The sequence below is a fragment of the Patella vulgata genome, chromosome 7 (assembly GCF_932274485.2).
Source record: "Patella vulgata chromosome 7, xgPatVulg1.2, whole genome shotgun sequence".
NCBI lineage: Eukaryota > Metazoa > Mollusca > Gastropoda > Patellidae > Patella > Patella vulgata.
Genome location: NC_065885.2, coordinates 47,167,106 through 47,188,082, shown reverse-complemented (window position 1 = coordinate 47,188,082; position 20,977 = coordinate 47,167,106). Strand labels below are relative to the sequence as shown.

The following is a 20,977-nucleotide window of genomic DNA, read 5'->3' as shown; positions in this document are numbered from 1 at the left end:
TATAGCATTATATGAAACATGGTATAAGGGTATAAATGATTATTCGAACTTACTTAAAGGGTACGAACATCATGCTATTGACGTGAGAAATTATAAGGGGAAAGGAAGAGTATCTGGGGGTATATCTATGTATATCAAGAAATGTATTAGTTGTTATTTTAATAGAATCTATAATCATTTCAGTAATGGAATATACAATGTACTTTGTTTCATTTTATCTCAAATAAGATTTCAATAGATATTCAAACAGTTTTTTGTTTCATATATATTTCTCCAAGTAAGTCAGTTGTATATGAGGTATAGACTGAACCAGATGGTATTATCAATCTAGAAAACAATTTAAACGAAATCTCATTACGGTATGATTGTAATGTCCAGTATCTAGTTGCAGGAGACCTAAACGCACGTGTTGGAGAAGAACAAGACTTTATCCAGGATGATGATACAAGATTTATAGATGTAGAATATGATACAGATGATTTTGACATATGCAGAAAGTCGAAAGACAAGGTAGTTAACAGGTTTGGGAGATCGCTTCTATCTATTTGTAAATCTTTTGATATCCATATGCTAAACGGTCGTGCACCCAATGATCAAGATGGAAATTTCACATTTGTTTCGCATGTCGGAAAAAATGTAAATGATTATGTAATAGCATCCACATCCCAGTATAACAATGTAACTGACTTTGAGATTGTTGACTATGACACCTCTGACCACTTCCCCTTATGCTGCTCTTTGAAACTTATGGCACAAAAGAACATAAAATCAAATGATGCACCGAAACCGTGGCACAGGCTTAAATGGAAAGCTGATCAAGCAGATAATTTTGTGAATAATATTAAAAAGTATCTGAATGCTGACCTGTATGTTTCCTTTCTAGAATGTAAAAATAGCGGGAATACTAATGGTATGGTTATATTATTACATGAAGCCATATCTAATGGTGCAGAACACAATGGAATGATATGTAGAAATTCAGTAAACCTTCACACCATAGAGAAACAACCAATATGGTGCGAAAATGAATGCAATGTGAGTAAAAACAACAAATATATGTTACTAGATAGATGGAGATTGTCAAATACAGATGATGACTTACCTAATTACAAAAAACCAAGGAACATATTAAAAATTCTATGTAACATGAAGAAAGAATATAAAGAGATAAGAGACGATCTGTCACAGACACTGTTCAACTATGGAGAAGTTTGAAGAGATATGTAAGAGGAACTAAAACTACAAGCAATATTTCTCCAGAAGATTGGTATACATACTTCAATGGTTTGTACAATAATATGAAATATGAACTTGATCCTGTGTTCACAGAATATGTCACTAGATATGTTGAAGATTATGAAGTTGACTGTGATATTAACAAATGAAATGAAATGGGGTTTAACGTCCTGCTGTTTTGCTTCGAACTGGGCTAATGAAGACGGGTGATATTAACAAGAATGAAGAGATGGATGATTGTATTTTAGATGAACCGATAAATGTTAATGCGATAGAAAATGCCATAAATAGTCTACCCAGTGCAAAAGCCCCAGGTCCAGATGGAATTCTGAATGAGCACGTAAGGCATTCTATGCTCCCACTTCTAACCACACTGTTTAACACAATTATCCTGAGTGGCAATTATCCAGAATTATGGTCTAAATCCTTGGAAACTACAGAGGGATATCTTTATTATCAGTCATAGGAAAAGTATTTACTAAAATCCTAAACACTCGTCTGTCTGAAATGTGTGAAGCCGAGGATATATTATATGAGGAACAGTCAGGTTATAGAAAAGGATATAGTACCTCTGATAATATATTTTCCTTATACGCTCTGATTCAGAAATACCTCACACGTAAAAAAAAGGTCGCTTCTATTGCTTATAATATGTTGATTCTTCGAAAGCGCACGACTGTATTTCACATTGTCATCTACGCTTTATTCTGTTAAAAAATGGTATGAAGGGCAGATTTTTTTGTGTAATAACCTCTATGTACTCTCAACTAAAATCATGTGTCCACACCGACAAGTTATTGTTGTCAGAGTATTTGAATAACTGTGTAGGAACATATGTAAATGAATTTGTGGAAAATATTTCAGCATCTGTTGAAAATATTTCAGCACTATGTTATGCAGATGATATCGCTTCAGTGTCAGACACCGTTGGGAGATTACAAAAAGAAATAAATTGTATTAGTGAGTTCTGTATAAAATATGGTATGGAAATTAATCTAAGACCAAAATCATTGTTTTTAGAAGAGGTGGCATTATACATGTAAAGCATTATGCGAAATGGTTCTATCGAGGGGAGGTAATCGAGTCAGTATCTGCTTATAAATATCTTGGTGTACTCTTTACACCAAAACTCTCTTGGTGCAAATGTAGTAACCACTTAGCCCATCAAGGAGAAAGGGCCATGAATACCTGTCCTAACATATGGGTCAGATGTATGGGGCTATGAAACATATCAATGCATGGAAGCTGTCCATTTAAAGTTCTGCAGAAGACTCTTCTCACTTAATTCAAATGTACCTAAACTGTCTATCTATGGTAAACTTGGTATAAATCCTATACATGTTTTACATAAATATAATATGATCAAATATTGGGTTACGATATGTTTTATGCCTTCAGATAGATATCCCAAGGCCTGTTATGATATGCTCTATAAATTGCATTGTTCTGGTAGACAAACATGTTTCGATAATTTAGGCCTTAGTTATGTCTGGATTTCACAAGGTGTAACAGATGTAACTAAATTTCTGAAAACTTTAAAACAGAGACTCAATGATACCTGGTATCAGTCATGGCATGAAAACTTACAAAGCTGTGAAAAACTTTGCCTCTATAAAAACTATAAATTAAACCTGTACTGCGAACCCTCTTTGTGGTCATTATTGCGGACCACCCTGCTTAGCTTTTTTTAATTGGTTTGTGCAGGACGGAACGTTATGGGTTACGCTTCTCTCTAGGAGCCAATTTTGCGTACTACCTGGCTTACGCATATCATTATATTTGTTTTGTTAAAGTTTGATTAGTAGTGTAGGGCGGTGGGCGTTACCCTCTTGGGGACCTGTTTGCGCTCCGCCCTACCGTGTGTATTTTAATTGATTAGTTGTATCGTTATATGTGTTTGGTCATACGTATTTCCTCATTGAAATCCCAGAGGTCCAGTATCTATCGTCTGGCGGTGGAGAGAATTGAGACAAATTGCTCTTCCCCTCCCTATCAGTTTGTCAATCATTGATTGGCGTTCTTTCTTTAGTTGATTGCAGTCGATTAGTAGGTGTGAAGTGGTTGCAATATGTCCACACGAGCATTTGATAGGTGTATAGGTGTAGTCTTTGACTACATCTATGGTTTCACTTCAATTTCAACTTCTTTATTCTCCAAAACTATATATACACAGTTATTGAGGTAATGCAAATTTATAAACATAGGTTCAAACTTAAATGACATGTGCGAACAATTATGTAATATCAATAATTATTAAATAATGTTGACAATAACAATAGTTGTGTATATAAAGTATATAACAAAAGGTTTTCATGGAGGATTAACTTTTGATGTAATGATTTTTATACGCCCACATGGAAATCTGGTCGTATATTGCCGTCGCCCGCGTCCGTCCGCCTGTCCGTCCGTCCGTCCGTCCGTCCATCGTCCACAATTTCTTGTGAACACTCTACAGACTACATTTATCATCTGATTGTTTTGGAATTGATATATGTTGTTTGTATTAGTGAGATGAAGAAGCCTATTTAATTTCAATAACTTCTTCTTGAGTTATGACCCTTGTTTCACTTTGTTGCACCTTGTGAACGCTCTAACGACACAAGTTATCAGCCGATGTGCATGAAATTTATTTGCATCATTTAAATTAGTAAAACAAAGAATCCTATTGAATTTCAGCAATTTCCGTTAATTACGCCGTGAGTTATGGCCCTTGTTTCACTTTGTTGTACCTTGTGAATGCTCATCTGATCTGTTTAAAATCTATATGTATGGTTTAAATTAGTAAAACGAACAAGCCTATTGAGTTTCAGCAAATTTCCGTTAATTATGCCGTGAGTTATGGCCCTTGTTTCACTTTGTTGCACCCTGTGAACGCTCTAACGACAAAATTTATCAAACGATCTGTATGAAATTTATATGCATCATTTAAATTAGTAAAACAAAGAATCATATTGAATTTCAGCATTTCCGTGAATTACATCTAGAGTTATGGCCCTTGTTTTACTTTGTTGCACACCTTGTGAACGCTCTAACGACAAAAGTTATCATCCGATCTGTATGAAATTTATATGCATCATTTAAATTAGTAAAACAAAGAATCCTATTGAATTTCATCAATTTCCGTTAATTACGCCGTGAGTTATGGCCCTTGTTTCAGTTTGTTGTACCTTGTGAATGCTCTAATGACAACAGTTATCATCTGATCTGTTTCAAATTTATATGTATGGTTTAAATATGTAAAACGAACAAGCCTATTGAGTTACAGCAAATTTCCGTTAATTATGGCGTGAGTTATGTCCCTTGTTTCACTTTGTTGCACCTTGTGAACGCTCTAACGACAAAAGTTATCAAACGATCTATATGAAATTTATATGCATCATTTAAAGTAGTAAAACAAAGAATCCTATTGAATTTCAGCAATTTCCTTCAATTACTTCTAGAGTTATGGCCCTTGTTTTACTTTGTTGAACCTTGTGAACGTTCGAATGACAGAAGTTATCATCCGATCTGTATGGAATTTATATGCATTATTTGAATTAGTGAAACGAATAAGCCTGTCGAATTTCAACAATTTCTGTAGATTTCTTCCAGTGTTATGGTCCTTATTTTAGTTTTTAGAACCATGTGAACCCTCAAACGACGGAAATTATAATGTCATCTGTATGAAATTGTCTATTAAATGCCCCTAATTACCTACAAAAGAATAAATATGTGACAACCCTTGTCGACCGCCCGGACGATTTAGCTGCTGTGGGCGTATGTTTTGTTGCCTAGCAATCTATCTTTATGGGTCGACATAACTTCTGTAATACAACAGTGTTTTTACAATTAAAAAGACTTTGAAATTTGAATGTATTTAGGCGATTTTGGCACCAATCTGGCAATAATCTTTTTCTTTCAGAAGAAAAATATTTACAATTTAGAATATAGTGAAATTCATCACTGATGTCGGCTGAGTCACAGACATGACAGAATCTTTCGTTTCTTGGGGTTATATTCCACCTCCCCGACTCAATCGGTAATCCGTGACTCCCAAGTCTGAATCTAGACAAAATTTGTATGGTAATGTTTGTTAAATTATTAAAATATGGTTCTAATTTGAAATCGGTTTTAAATATTTTGTAACAAAGACATTTTTGTGAAAGTTGTATATCTGCTAAACATTTTTGTAAGAATTGATCTTTTTAGTGACATTTCAATTCTTTTAGTTGTCCAATTATCTACTATTTGACAGTTCCACGTATAAGAAAATCCGGTTTCATTTAAAATAGTTCTCCAGAAATAAATCCTTTTGCAATCAAAATTATATTTGGAACTGTTGATATATAACAGTTTATATAAGGAAAACGATAGTTTACTCGGTTTACCGTTTAAGAGTCTATTCCAGAATTGTATCATCCACATTTTAATAAGGATTTGTATTGGAAATTTTCCGAGTTCTGCATATATCATGCAATTTGGGATGGTTTGTCGTAAATTTAGAATTGTCTTGTAAAAATTTAATTGTATTTTTTCCAGTTTATCTACATTTTCATAGCCCCAGATTTCTGATTCGTACATTAATATAGTCAAAATACATTTGTCAAATAATTGAATTTGACAAGAAATGGAAAGGTTATTATTTCTGCATTTTCTTATTAAAGAGTACATTCCCTTGGTTGCTTTTTCAATCACATCTTGTTTTGTTTTGGAGAAGCTCCTGCTTCTTTGAAATAAGACTCCCAAGTATTTATAATCACTAACGATTTCAATTTTTGATTTGCTGGTATTTTACCATTCGAAAATATTTATACCTTTGTTTTCTGTATATTTATTTTTAAATTCCATTTTTCACAGTACTGATCAAAATTTATTAAAAGAATTTGCAGATCATCAGAGTTATCCGCTAATAAGATAGTATCGTCAGCATAAAGTAATAGGAAAGTTTTCATATAGGTTTCAAGTTCAGATTCAAGGTCATCTGTTATGATACGTATGCCAGTGATATTTTTATTTTCTAAGTATTCTTGTAGATCATTTAGAAATAATGAAAATATAATGGGGGATGGATTTTCTCCTTGTCTTACACATATTTCACATGGAAAAAAGCTAGATTTCTCATTATTATGGATAATACAAGACTTTATATTCAAGTACATATTATGAATGATGTTATAAAATTTGCCATTTATATTATTTAGTAAAAGTTTTGAATACAAATAATTTCTTTGTATCGAGTCAAAACATTTTTCAAAATCAATAAAACAACAATAGAGTTTTCGTTTTTTTGATTTCAATAATTCAATTAATGAATAAAGTGAAAATAAAATAAAACCAAGTACGAACAATCCAAACCATAAGACAGAAAATATATGATCAGATGCTGAGTATCCAGCATAAGACAGAAAATATATGATCAGATGCTGAGTATCCAGCTCTAAAACCAGCTTGGTTTTCATTTAAGATCGATAGTTCGTCAAGATATTGATATAAACGGGAGTTGAGTATAGAGGTGAATAATTTTCTAATGGTTGATAGTAACGTTATTGGCCTTTAGTTCTCTGGATCCGATTTACTTCCATTGTTTTTGAAGATTGGGACAATACTTCCTCGAAGCCATATATCTGGCAGCATACCAGTATCAAATATCAAATTAAATAAATATTCATAAATTTCAATCATATGGTCTATAGCAGACGAGATGTATTCATTAATTATTAAATCTTTACCTGGTGATTTGGTATTTTTAACATTTTTAATACTTTTATATATTTCTCTTCGGCTAATCGGTTTATTTAAAATATCGTTATCTGTATCATTCACAGAAGAATTTACTTTTAGTTCGGTTTCTGATTCTTTTTGTTTACTTGCGTTTATATTTTCAAAATATTGGAACAATAAATCAAGACGTATATCAGTGTTGGTCTCCCTATTTTGTCTGTTTATTATTTTCCAAAATGGCTTAGGATCTTTGGATCGAAGCGTTCTCATTTCATCTTGTATTTTCACGTTGTAAATATTTATACCATTTTTAATTGCTCTTTTATAAACAAATTCATTTTGTTTCAATTTTGATTTAAATAACTCTGTGCCATACAATTTATATAATCTTAAAGCTCTCCTATAATTTCGTCGTTTGTTCCTACAGTTCTGTGTAAACCACTTGTTATCTTCACTTTTTTCATTTTTATACGCCCACATTGAAATGTGGTCGTATATTGTCGTCGCCTCCGTCCGTCCCTCGGTCCGGCGTCCACAGTTGCTTGTGGACGCTCTAGAGGCTAAAGTTAATATCTGATTGACTTTAAATTTATACACAGTGTTTAAGGTCTTGAGACGAAGAAGCCTATTGATTTTCAGCGATTTCCGATAATTACTGCCAGAGTTGTGGCTCTTGATCACTTCAAAAAATCTTTTGGATGCTCTAAAGGCCAAAGTTAATATCCGATTGACTTTAAATTTATACACAATGTTTAAGGTCATGACACGAAGAAACCTATTGATTTTCAACGATTTCCGATAATTACTGCCAGAGTTATGGCCCCTTGATCACCTCTAGAGGCTAAAGTTAACATCCGATTGACATTAAATTGATACACAGTGTTTAAGGTCATAAGATGATGAAGCCTATTGGTTTTCAGCGATTTCTGATAATTACTGCCAGAGTTATGGCCCTTGTTTTATATTATGGGATTATAATTTACCACACCGAAAGTTGCTTTGGCGCTTTGAACAAACAATGATGACATATTATTTACAATTTCCTTTATTCGAAAGTGACTAGTGTCTTCCCAGTTTTCACGCTCCTGACTTAGATTAAATGCAATTTTGTCAAGTTTTACAGTGTCTAGATTTGTTACAAATTCAGTACTCTTCTCGGGTATCCATCTCCGAATACGTTCTGTTTGTCCATTTGTTTTATTCAGGATTGTGTTTCGATAATGTTGGATAGTATTAGATGTATGCACACCGAAAAGTATTGGCGAATGGAGGTCGGAGAAGAGTTTACAGTGGTCTAATATTTCAAAATAATCTATGACCTCAATTACATCAGTAGAGCATATCACATAATCAACTACACTAAGATTTCTACTTGTACGTTTATCTACTTGATCTTTATGAAATCTTCCATTTAAAATGAAAATATTATTGTTTTTACAAAATTTAATGAGTCTTCTGCCGAACGTATTTACAAAATTGTCAGGGCTATTCCTTCGAATGGTAATTCCTAAGTTAATTAGTTCGTTGGTTGCTTCTCTGTATTCGGCGAATTGTTCACCTATTTCGTCTAGAGAATTTGAGTCATGTATAAATCTAACAAGTTTGCAGTCCTACTATTGAAATCACCAACCAGTGTCACATATGGGCTATTTCTCGTAATGGATTGGAATTCAGTTTAAATTTCAATGAATGCATGTTCACTTGTGTATGAGGAGTTATCGGGGGGTATGTATACGATTCCGAAAATAATATTTTGTGCTAATCTTATAATACCACGGTCAATATAAAACCAAAGAACAAATTGGCTGTCTGTAGTAATAGGGTGTATGAATTTTGACAAACTTTTCCTATAACCTAAAGCAATTCCACCTGATCTATTACAAGATAATTTCTTTCTATTCTTAGAAATAAAACTAAAATCATTCGCTATAATTCCATCTATGTCATCTAATTTTGTTTCTGTAAAACAAAGCAAATCTTGTTCTTTGATAAACTCTGGAAAATCAGGAATCAATAGTTTTCTTTTTAGCCCACATACGTTTAACACGGGCATACGAATTTTATAAGTTACGCCTTGGCCGTTTTCATTCACTCTGAATGGAGCGCCATCATCGACAGTCTCACTGATTAGTTCTTTTTGTTGTCGTACAAGTCACGTGATCCTCCATGACATTCCTATTTGTCATATCTATTCTGGGGCCCTATTCGGGTTACCCGTTGATTTAGCCCGTTTCTCTGTTTGGGACGCGCACCTTGTAAATCGTATCTAGTTTGAGAATCTACCATTTCGTTGTCTCCTTGTCTCTCATTTGGTGGTTTAAATTCTCGCCCATCAATATATAGTTTATCTCTCTTTAGCGACACTTTCTGTTTCTGAATTTAAGCTTCTTTAAAATATGGCCATAAAAATTTTCGTCTTTCGTTTATTTCTTCTGGAAACTGCTCTCTTATACCATAACTACCCCCTTTTAGTAAGCTGCCACAATTCCTAACAATTTCTCACCCTTAAAGTAGCAAAGTCTCTAACTCAATATCATCCAAAGTCTTAAACGTTGAAAACACGAATTATTTGCCAATTAAAATCAACATTGACGTTTGTATCTTATCAGGAAAAGGTAGGCTTCTGATATCCAATATTTAAAACAAAATATACATTTAACCATTAGTACACGAATCGTGTACGATAATGCGTTTCGTCGTCATTTGTAGCAAGTGACCAGAAAGAGCGAGGATAGACATATTCCACTGTCATACGGCGACGCCATAACTTATCTGGAGAGAATGCGCAATTGACTGGAATAACCAGACGCTAGAAATTTATATTCGGTCGAGACTCATGCGGTATTTCGCTGGACCTAACTGATTTGAAATTAGAATAAAAACGGAAACAATTGAATGTAAATCAGTTCATATACAGTCAGATTACATTATTATATGCGTTGCCACCCATTTGCGTCAATTTCTAGGTCCTAAATATTAGCGATTTAGCTCCTTTTTGAATCTGCACACAATATTTCTTGAGCAATATGCTGGTCCTCCATCAACATTTACTCCAAATCGATGAGCTCTATGGAAGTCGGGGGGGGGGGGGCATTAAGTTTCAACTTTTTTTTCATGAATTCAATGAGCAATGATTCTGTATCCTCATCATCAGATTCATTGACCTAGTTTGTAGATCCAAGTGACCTTCAAACAACTCACTATAGTTTTGTTTCATTGTTGTCATACCCTGATTGAGTTCGTTTTGGAGGTTAGAAGTGGCTGATTTCATTTCAGCCTGTTCTGTTTTAACTTCATTTAAACCACCCTCAATGTTATTCATACGATTTGACAGTTAATCCACATTTTCTATGAAACCGTTAATTTTTGTCTCAAAAGTATCAAGTTTTGCACTGATTTGATCTACAACATAAAGTTTCTGAAACATCTGATCAACATTTTGAACTAGTCTATCGATTTTACTACTTATATCTTGGCTCTGATTCATTGTTGAATGCATAACGGGATTCATATGGTGTTGGAAGGGACTACTTACATAATATTCACCCATGGGTATATTTGGGGTTATTTAGTTCTGTTGTTGTATAATATGTTGGATTTCTGGGCGCTGTAGCATTGGGGTGCATTGTTGGTCGTGTGATGGTGATACACAGAAAATGCTCATAGTATTGTTATGTTCGTTCATATCCTGTGTTGTTGTCGTTTTTTACTCTCAATACTCTCATTTAACTTTCTACATGGCTTTCCGTGACTGGTGTTACTCTTGCTTTGTCCTTTTGATTTCTTCCGTTTGTGGCCACTCTTTGTGTTTTCTTTGGTATTCATATGATCTGTACTCTTCCTTTTAGAGTTGGGTTAACTAATTTCTGCTATAAGAGTCTTTTATCCATAGGATTACACTATTTTTAAATCAAGTTTCACAGAGAAATATTTTGCGTCCATACTTGTTCACACAGCCTCGTGATGAGTTTGCATATTTTGATTGAAGGATGATTAATGTAAACATTGTCTACAAGATTGCTATCTATTTGATAGCGATGGGTGTTTTCTTGTTTTAGACGTGATTTTCATGCCCGTGTATCTGTAATCACTTGTCACTTCAGTCAGTTATATAGAAGGATAACCCGTGCTTTCCTTTAGCGTTCGTCACTACCGTTTGTTGAAACTTTCATTACGTGTAGCAATGATCTCTGTGTTCAAATTACATTTAGAACGGGTTTAACCAGTTCTATCGCATATGTTATAATGACTGACACCAATATTGTCCATTACGAGTTCAGCTAAGAAGTAATTTTCCCTGTCCAATACATGAACAACACCCAACAACCAATAAGGAGCGGACGTTGAGTCCGACCCATGTCACAATGACAACTTTTTGCGTTTGAGTTCTCCTTAAAGTATCGCAAGTATTGTACTTGTAGGGAATGAAAGGAAATTGAATATCTATTTCTTTGCAGATAAAATATTTGTGGGTGTTGACTGGGGTACAGATAAAGTATTTCAACAACAGAGGCAAATACTATCAAATCTTGGAATTAATCTACATATTCTCCCTCAAGTTTTAAAGGATGTGGTAAATATATTTTCTTATATTTGGCTTGTCGGTATCTCGTTGTTTAATCTTCGGTAATGCAGTTCTGTATGCCCGGATATGAACGTGGTAAATGCACTGTAGAAATCGAGCGGATGAACCCTATCGATATTAAGCGGTCTAGAACGTTTCTTTCCGGAGTCATCAAATTTGCTCTTAACATCAAAGCTGCTGTGTGGGTGTTTTAAATTATTTAATTTAATGGCGATCGTGTAACAATCCGTTCGTAATCACAGCCAGCCGATGGTAAAGCTAGTTGATTAATGTCAAATTAATAATTTACATAATATTTGAGGCCAAAAGAAAGATCTGCAATAGGCATATTTAGTGTTTACATAAAGCATCTTTAAAATCACAGGTTAGGATAAGAAAGGAACCACTATAATGCATTAGTTAAAAACAGCTGACGACAATATAACTTTACTGTTACTGATATACGTTTTGCAGGAAACAATACAAATACCATAATGACACAAAATACCATAAATCCTCTATCGTATACGTACTTTATCTACCGTATACCTGCGTTTATCCAAGTGCCTCATTGGGTTATGATTGCTAAAATAATGACTCAGATCTCAAATCTAGGACTTTGCGTTATTGACTTAAAGACGGACTGGGATATGAGATTTCTCCATAGACTCGGAAACCAAATCGTCTATGTATCAGGAACACAGGGTTCTCCTTAAATACTTTTTATATCAATGCAGGATATAAAGTCTACATAAAAATCAAAAATAAAATGTCTTCCATTCTCTCACCCCATATCTTTTTATATCAATGCAGGATATAAAGTCTACATAAAAATCAAAAATAAAATGTCTTCCAATCTCTCACCCCATATCTGCTTACTCTAGCAGAGAAGTTACTGCAGGACGACGTAACATCATGTATCTCCTATGAATTGAATTAGCTCTAAAGATTTGTAAACTATTCCTGGTCTTTTGATATTCGATGATATCTATGTCGCAGGGTTAATGCAGGCCATTTAAGTTCATATATTATATTGAGTAAACTGAATAACGAATCTTACATGTCTTTGGCGTGTTTTTCATAACGACCCCGTAACTATGGCGCCCAACGTTTTAATGGTGAAATCGTATGAAGTATGGTAAATGATCATCTCAACAAGCTAGCAATATTCACATTTCGTGTGTTAAAGTGGTGGTTCCTGATCTACTGTTCCTGAATTAAACCAACGTTCTTCTCAGAAAGTGCTTCTTTCGATATAAGTTCTATTGTTCGCGTTTACAGGTCGTTTAAACCAAGAGCTCTATATAAATTTGTGCACAACGCGGTTCCCATTACTAACATCAATGCAGCGTCAGCGGATTCTTTCTAATCGGTGAAAAAGACATTAACTATTTAAAATTTGTGCTAATTATTATTTTTTTTCTTTTGTGAATCATTATACTAACTATAATTTATTCCTATCTATACCCTGAATATGTATAACTTATGTAAGTACCTGTTTGCTATTTAAGTTACTCTAAACATTCATAGTGTTATGGGGAATACAGTCCCAACCCACCCAAAACCCTCCCTATGCACAATCTCTGCAATGATTGGATTTAGCTGTATAAAGCTGAATCTAGTTCTGTTTGATAGCATTTGACCAAACCAAACATGTGTATTTTTCCCGACCCGACCATCCCTTTAAATTTGTGTCTTAAAATTTTTCTCTCTTTATCCGTAGTTAATTACATATAATATTTTGTTTTGTTTTTGACACCATTAATTTGTTTTTGCAGTTACATCTGAATAAGATTTAATTAGCCGATTGGTTAATTACGATCAATGACGTAGGGTTACATTATTGGAGATTATGTCGAAAAATGTCAATTAACGCCTTCAATCATGAAATCGATTAACCTGATCAGATTATGACATTGGCACTGGTCTGACACTGCTAACGGCCACGTGGAAGGCATTAGTTACTGCCCTTTCCCTGAGTTATGATGCAATATAGGTATCTGTATAATCTCTTCGATCATCTTTTGTCTAGAAAGGGTTTATAAGCAGAAATGAAAAGTAGATAGGACAGAGACTAGGCGAGGGCGTCTAGAAGTTAACTTAGGACCAGGCAGTTCTCGAGTTAAGACCGGACAGCGGCCATGCAAGTTAGTTAGGAGTTGGCACCCAAGGGTGTCAAGCCGAGCTAGGACCATGACTCACTAAACACAAGCTTATTACGGAGTTTTAAAGCGGAAAGCTATAGTAAAAGTTTAATTTTATCATTTACTTAGTTCATTGTGTAGCCGATTTCAGAATTATTATTTTTTAAAAAAAAAAAAAAAAGTTTTAGTAACTAGAACGTTAAAAAGCACCTTCGGATTTCCGCGATTACGGAAACAACCGACAATTAATGAGCTGAAGCTAAATCACGTGACATGACGTAAGAGGCGACTCTCGTGTAGCAGTCGATGTATATTTCAATATGTCATCGGCAGAAAGTGACAGCTTGTCAGACATTGATTTCACCATGAAAGTTCTTCCAAATCACTCCGAGCCAATTAGAAAGGCGAGCAACAACGGTGACGATAATGGTTCGGACCGTTCTACGATTTTTAGCCACGAAGAATGATAAATAGGCACTCAAAATAGCGTAGGCCTACCTTGTCTTATCACCACGTCCACAGTCCTTGAGTTGGATTCTCGATAACTTTTCGCTTCATTTATTGATATTCCCGCTTCGTCGGTGGAAATATATCAGAGAAAAACTAATAATTCCAATAAGTTTACCCTAGCCATAGGGTAATACGGTATTATACGCCCTAGATTACTTTCTTTGTGCAACAATTGAAAAACGAGGATCACATACATAACATAGGACTATCGGCATCAGACCGGAGTATCGCTGAAAAAATATTCCATCACACTCATTTACCTATTTAAATCTTACGGACTTCCTACATCTAGGACTATCTATGATCGACTGCAAAATCGTCGACATAGACAAACACCTACTACTGACGCGGAAGACGCGTCGAAGTGGGGATATTAATTTACATTTAGTTTAGTATTTAGCTTCCCTACCTAGCTGTGTTGTTTACATTTCGTTGCTATGGTTACATATCAGTCATTTCTGTTGCTAGATTTTGAAGGCGTGTCGGTTTACCCATAGAAATGAAATGAAATGGGGTTTAACGTCCTACTGTTCTGCTCCTAACCTGGGGCATACGCCATACAGTGTGCTAGGAGGGAAATTTTGCCCGGGCAGCGGCGCTACGGCCTACTCTTATATCGAATTCCATCTGTCAATGGATCTTTTACGTGCACACCAATGTGTACACGGGACCTCGGTTTATCGTCCCATCCGAACGACTAGACAGTTTACCCATAGAACTATGCACAGTTTAACATTGAAAGATAACATAACTGCTATATCTTGATCGACATAATATTATTAAAATTTCACTGGTCATGTTCGTAAGCAGATAAATCAAAATGCTCTGAACAACTAGAAGCGTGTTTTGACATCGCCTTGTTGACATCACTGTGTCCAGACCATTCTGCGTGTTGCCTCGCTTGGAAATTCAAAAAAAAAAATGACACGTGCTTCCTGATTTATTGCTTGTGCTATTAATACAACCCCAAACAATGCAATTGGCCATGTTTATGCTTCCAGTAAAACAAAATGACGGGATGCGGTGCTCAGTTGCAATAGCCTTCTATAGGGAAATTCACAACGTCTGTCGTATTTGCCGTCACTCACGGAAAGAATCAAAACGAGGCTATGTTTTTTTTGGTATATTTTTCCTTTGTAAAAATATTTAGAATGACTTTTAAAATTTCGCAGGGCTGAAAATATTCTAATATTAACTTAGTTTTCATATTAAAGCAACTTTTTGTGATAATATTCTCCTTTAAGTTTTGTACATATGTTTAAAGAAGAATAAAAGTATTATATGAAGATATACAACTGGCGGTAGATTTTTCTTTGTCCATAGCAGTTATATTTCATACCAACCGCTAATGACGTCATCTCATACCAACCGCTGATGACGTAGATGATCTAAATAATACAAAGAACGATTAAAAATTGTTATGGTACAGTTTGTAGCATTCAGGACCGAAATAGACGGCGTACTTATCGGCATATTTAAATCGGTTATCCATACTCCATGTCTAAGATATCTTTCATAATTTTCTTTCCGTCCACATTTCGATTAGTTCTCCACACATTCCAAGAGTTCCTTTGTAAAGTATTTTTGGGTACAGTCGGTCAAATCCTTTTCTGAGCATACCGAAAACCTTCAATCACGGTTCACTGTCAGAATTATCGGAAAAGATTGCCTTTTGATCCAAATTTTCTTCAGGCTTTGGATAGATCCTCATCGATATTTGCATTCACATCTATTCCATCGTCAATATGTTGGCTAAAAAGGATTGATTAATTGATTATACGTCTGACTTCGTATTACTATCCATTTTGTTATTGCTTTCAATTCAATTACCCCAAAATGGCGACGTATAAACAAAAACATGCACGTACATTCGCTGGATTACTTCGGTATTTTCGTTATTTTTCCGAAACTATCGAGCAATTATCCAATCATTGTTGCCTTTTAATAGAAGAGCCCATTAAATTTAAGGGCGAAATGGCGTTGTATATGTCGGATATAAACCTACTCTCCTTCGGATTGATATGATAGAGAACACTTAGGCTTCGCCCGCGTGTTCTCTTATCATATCAACCTCGGGTAGGTTAATATCCTATACTTAAACTAGTGTTGTCGTCAAGAACCTATCTTAAAGACCCAATACTGTAACAGTAAGAATTAACCAAATATGAATTTGTCAACAAGATTGACTAATATCTGTTATTCTCAAAATTTGGAAAACAAATTAATTGCCTATTAAAAAAACAAGTAGCTTTTTTTCGGGCGGAATTACCCCCATAATTCTAACTCCTGACCTTGTAATGCGTATGTTAATATGCCTACTTTTATGGATGTAAATTCTTATTTACATATGTTAAATTCGCTATTTACACAGTCATGTAAAAATGCTAATTTGTATTTGCGTACAAGGGGCCGCCATTTTGTCCGGCAGTTTTGGTCTGATTTTCACGAAATTCGAACTCAACGAACATTATAGTGTAACGGTGATTATTTCATTTTTTTTTTAAATCGGATAATAATTTCGACCTCTAGAGGGACCACAAGCTAAAAACGAGATTTTTCGTACAATCAAGGGCCATAATTCAGGAAGTTACGATCTAATATCGAAAAGAACCAAGATCTTTGGGTTATGAACATGCATTTCAAGTGTCATCAAAATCGGGTGAACATTGTGACCTCTATCGTGTCAACAAGCTAAAACGTGATTTTTCGTATAATCAGGGGCCATAATCCATGAAGTTATGGTCCGATACATGCCAATACCGAAAGAAATCGAGGCCTTTATGAGATAGACCTATATTTTAGGTTTCGTCAGAATCGGATAAAAATTGTGACCTGTGGAGTGTCTACAAACAAATGAAAATGTGGGCATATGAAAAGGGGGAAGAAAGGTGCAGAACAAAAACAAGAAGTTTATGAAACTGAAAGTTGCCAAGTAAATCCACCAATACTAGGATATGCAGATTTTACAAAAACATTTACAGTGCACACGGATGCTAGTGGTCAAGGATTAGGAGCTGTGCTTTATCATGAACAGGACGATAAGCAACGAGTCATCTGTTATGTCAGTAGAGGACTATCTAAAGCTGAGAAGAACTATCCTGCACATAAACTAGAGTTTTTGGCTTTAAAGTGGGCTGCCACAGAAAAATCCCATCAGCATCTTTACAGCAACAGCTTTACTGTTGACTTAAATTCTTACCACAGCCAAGTTAGATGCCACAGGCCATCGCTGGTTAGCTGCTCTTACCAACTACAATTTTTTCATCAAATACAGACCTGGCAAGAAAAGTGGAGATGCTGATGCCCTACGTAGATTAGGAGGTACCAGCAGCGCGGAGAAAGATAGATTTATTAAGGTGAAAGAAGAGATTGTAGGGTGCATTGAAAGATATTTAAACTGTCAGTGGGTACATCCATTCGACCAGCATGTCCCAACAAGTGATACATGATGCCATCAAGAATACTTCGTCAATAGTTGACAGCAAGACTTGGAGACAAACGCAGCTTGACGATCCTTTGCTTAAGTTTGTTTCAAATGACACAGAGAAGAATATAAGACCAAGCCATAAGCCTACATGTCCTGAAGAAGCAGGTCTGCAGAGGGAATATGGACACTTCGTCCTTAGATCCGAAACTCGTTTTCGACGGACTGTGTACAAAGATCAAGAGAGGCTGCAGCTGTTCTTCCTAGAGCTTCCTGTCCTGGGATATCAACCAATATAGAATAATACGCCCAACAGTGTCCAATATATCTTAGGAGACAGGAAACGGAATTGTGTCAACTGACAGGTGTGGATAAATCGAGAACCACACCCTATCATCTCCAAGGCAATGGACAGTGTGAACTATTCAACCGAACACTACTCAATATGCTAGGAACGCTTCAACCAGAACAGAAGAGAGATTGGAAGACTTATGGCGCAACACTTGTACATGCATACAACTCCACTAGCCCTTTTAGCTACCGGATACGCCCCTTTTGAACTGATGTTTGGCCGTAAAGCAAACCTAGCGATTGATATCCTACTGGGGCTTGTCAATAATGAAGATGAGAGTAAATTGTATAACACATGTGTAAATGATTTAAAAGATAAGCTTGAATATGCTTACAAGACAGCTTCTGCTAAAGTTAACAAAGGCTAGGAAACTCGACAGAGGCAGTATAACAACAGAGCCAGAAATATCAAGATCGTGTCTGGTGATAGTGGGTTGGTACGACGATTAGCGTCCAAAGACAGAAGACACAAGATTTCGTATAAATGGGAAGACATCGCCTACAAAGTGCTGAGCCAACCAAATCATGATATTCCCGTCTACAAGGTTAGAAGTGAAGATGGTGGAAAGCGTGTACGTACTCTCCACAGAAACCATCTTTTACCAATTAGCTCCATACCAGAGGTAAAGTTTCAATTAAAACCACTAACGAAGACGATAAAGGGAACGGTGACAGCGAAGAAGATGAAGAACCTGTGTATATTGTGGTTGAGACAGACTTCCTGCCTCAGACTAGCTCCGCAGCTGATGACACAGGAATAGAAGATGTTATAGTTTCGGACCTTGAATAAGTTTTTAAAGATGGTGTAGAAGAGGGTCAAGTGACACCAGTTTCCGGTGATGATTCATCAGTTGAAGAACCACTGCCAAAATTATTCATACTATCTGTTCCTGGACCCCGTAGGTCTACGAGACAACGAAACCCACCAAGTTGGCAGGCTGAATATGTGCTGGCGCATGAACAGCAGCTTTTTTCCAGATTTCCAAAGACGTGCTGAGCTGGCAAGATCTTTACTTCCAGCTGACTTCATGTCATTGCTACCAGACAGACTACGTGTCGTATTGGAGATATTACCAACACTGTGACAGAGAATTTTTCCTGAAATATTTCCGAAATTGTGATAAGTTATTTTTATTGAGTAATATAGAGGACAACATTTTTAGTTAGCAGGGAGTATGTGACAGAGTAATTTTTTTAATATAAATAGTCAGTTGGTTTTAGTCAATTTAATTTGCACTTAATATAAACTAATAATGGTTGTACTATCCCTTTAAACTTGTCCTATACTGTCCACTATATACCTAGTCTGAAGTGTGTCCACTCACTACATCTTCAACTTTAACATTTCTTATTATTCTTATTTGTCATTCATCTTATAGTTTTTATTTGCAAAGGTATACACCTTTTCTCTGCTTCGTTTATAAAGTTTATTCTATATGGTATTGCGTATTTATCAGTTTATAAGTTCCAATATTGCTAAATGAACATATTGAAGCTTCTTCAATAGTGGTTTGGTGTATTGCGACAGTTTATTTATCAGGTATGTTTATTATTGTATACACTTCAAAAAGAAGTAGGGGATATTGAAATGCAAATACCTACGCAGGGTGTGATACGATAAATAGTCATGGACACTTGACATGCTTTGAGAGTATGTTCAGAGATGAAGAACTTATCGCCCCAACATAACCACTGAGCTGCATGTGCGACACACAATAGCACCATACACGTGGGAAGGGGTTCATTGTCAAATTTGACACTTCAAGCAAGGGTTGATGAAAACAGCCGCGTGCTGGTTTATCCTATCCATGCTTTCCTATCGGTTCTTGCATAAGATGTACTGTTTAGCGTATCTTTGCTTTAGTGTGTTACGTTGAATTTGCAATGAGACCTCTTCAACATGATGAACGTCTACGTGCTATTGGCATGCTTCAAATGGGCTCTACACGGCGAGCAGTAGCCAACATTCTTAATGTGTCAGTGGAACCGGTACCAACAAACACACAATGTTGATGATAGACCTCGTTCAGGTCGTCCTAGAGTCACTACACAAGCCCAGGATCGATACATTCGTACACAGGTCCTGCGAAATCGAGGACAAACGGCCAATCAGCTTTCTGTAAACTTGTACCAAGTTACAAGAATTCGAGTTACACCCCAAACGACGATCGCGTGTTGTGCCCCCATTAACTCGCCAGATGGCAAACAGGCGTCAATGGTGTAGGCTGCGTAGAAATTGGGGTAATCGTCGATGGGCACGTGTAATGTTCTCAGATGAGTCCGGATTTACTCTGGATTTCACCGATAGGCGTGGTCGCGTTTGGAGGCGTGTAAATGAGCGTCATGCTAACGTTAACGTCAGACAGCATGACAGATTCGGGTCGACGTTTCATCTTTCAAGATGATAATGCCCGTGTCGTGAATGACTACCCCCAGCGTCGCCATATTGTCCATATGCCTTGGCCAGCCATGAGTCCTGACCTTTCCCCTATATAGCATGTCTGGGACATATCGCGAGACGTGTTCGTCGACGTCAACCGACAACACTGCAAGAATTGGCCGTTGCAGTGCAAGAGGCGTGGGTCAGATTGCTCCAAATCGTGATTGGACGGTTGATTAGGAGCATGCTACGACGAACTGCTGAATGTCTAAGGACTAGTGGAGCAATTACTATTAAGACAAAAATCAAAAACGTCAATTTTCACTTTTGACGGTGTATCTATTTGCGAGTGAAATGGGGCCGTCAGATAAGCCGCCCACATGAACTGTTTATGTTCATGTGTGGGCAATTGGCCTGTTATTACCTGTAATAAAAACAGCAGTGCATTTCCGCAGTTTTGTATTGTTTCAGAATATCCCCTACTTTTTTTGAAGAGTATATTTATGGGAATTGGTCTTTGTTTTAAAGTAGCAGCCATGTTGAATTTCATTAAAGTATAAGTTGGTGGTTTGAAATGGGAAAAGATTACATAATTATAGAGTTATAACATTATTATTATTAATTAGTTTTATTATTTAAGCTGTAATAGTAAGTATATTTCATAATTT

The 20,977-nt window shown here is 35.9% G+C and overlaps 1 protein-coding gene across 5 annotated transcripts in view; it reads left to right on the top strand.

Moving 5' to 3' along the window:
• LOC126828369 (uncharacterized) overlaps positions 1 to 20,977 on the top strand; it is a 135,696-nt gene that overhangs the window by 37,324 nt on the left and 77,395 nt on the right. For all 5 annotated transcript variants that reach the window (XR_007683005.2, XM_050558139.2, XM_050558138.2 and 2 more), the window contains one exon: positions 11,394 to 11,509. Coding sequence is in view for 4 of the 5 variants with exons in the window: in XM_050558139.2 (XP_050414096.1) it covers positions 11,394 to 11,509 (116 nt within the window). In the remaining variant the exon portion in view is untranslated. The remainder of the gene's footprint in view (positions 1 to 11,393; positions 11,510 to 20,977) is intronic.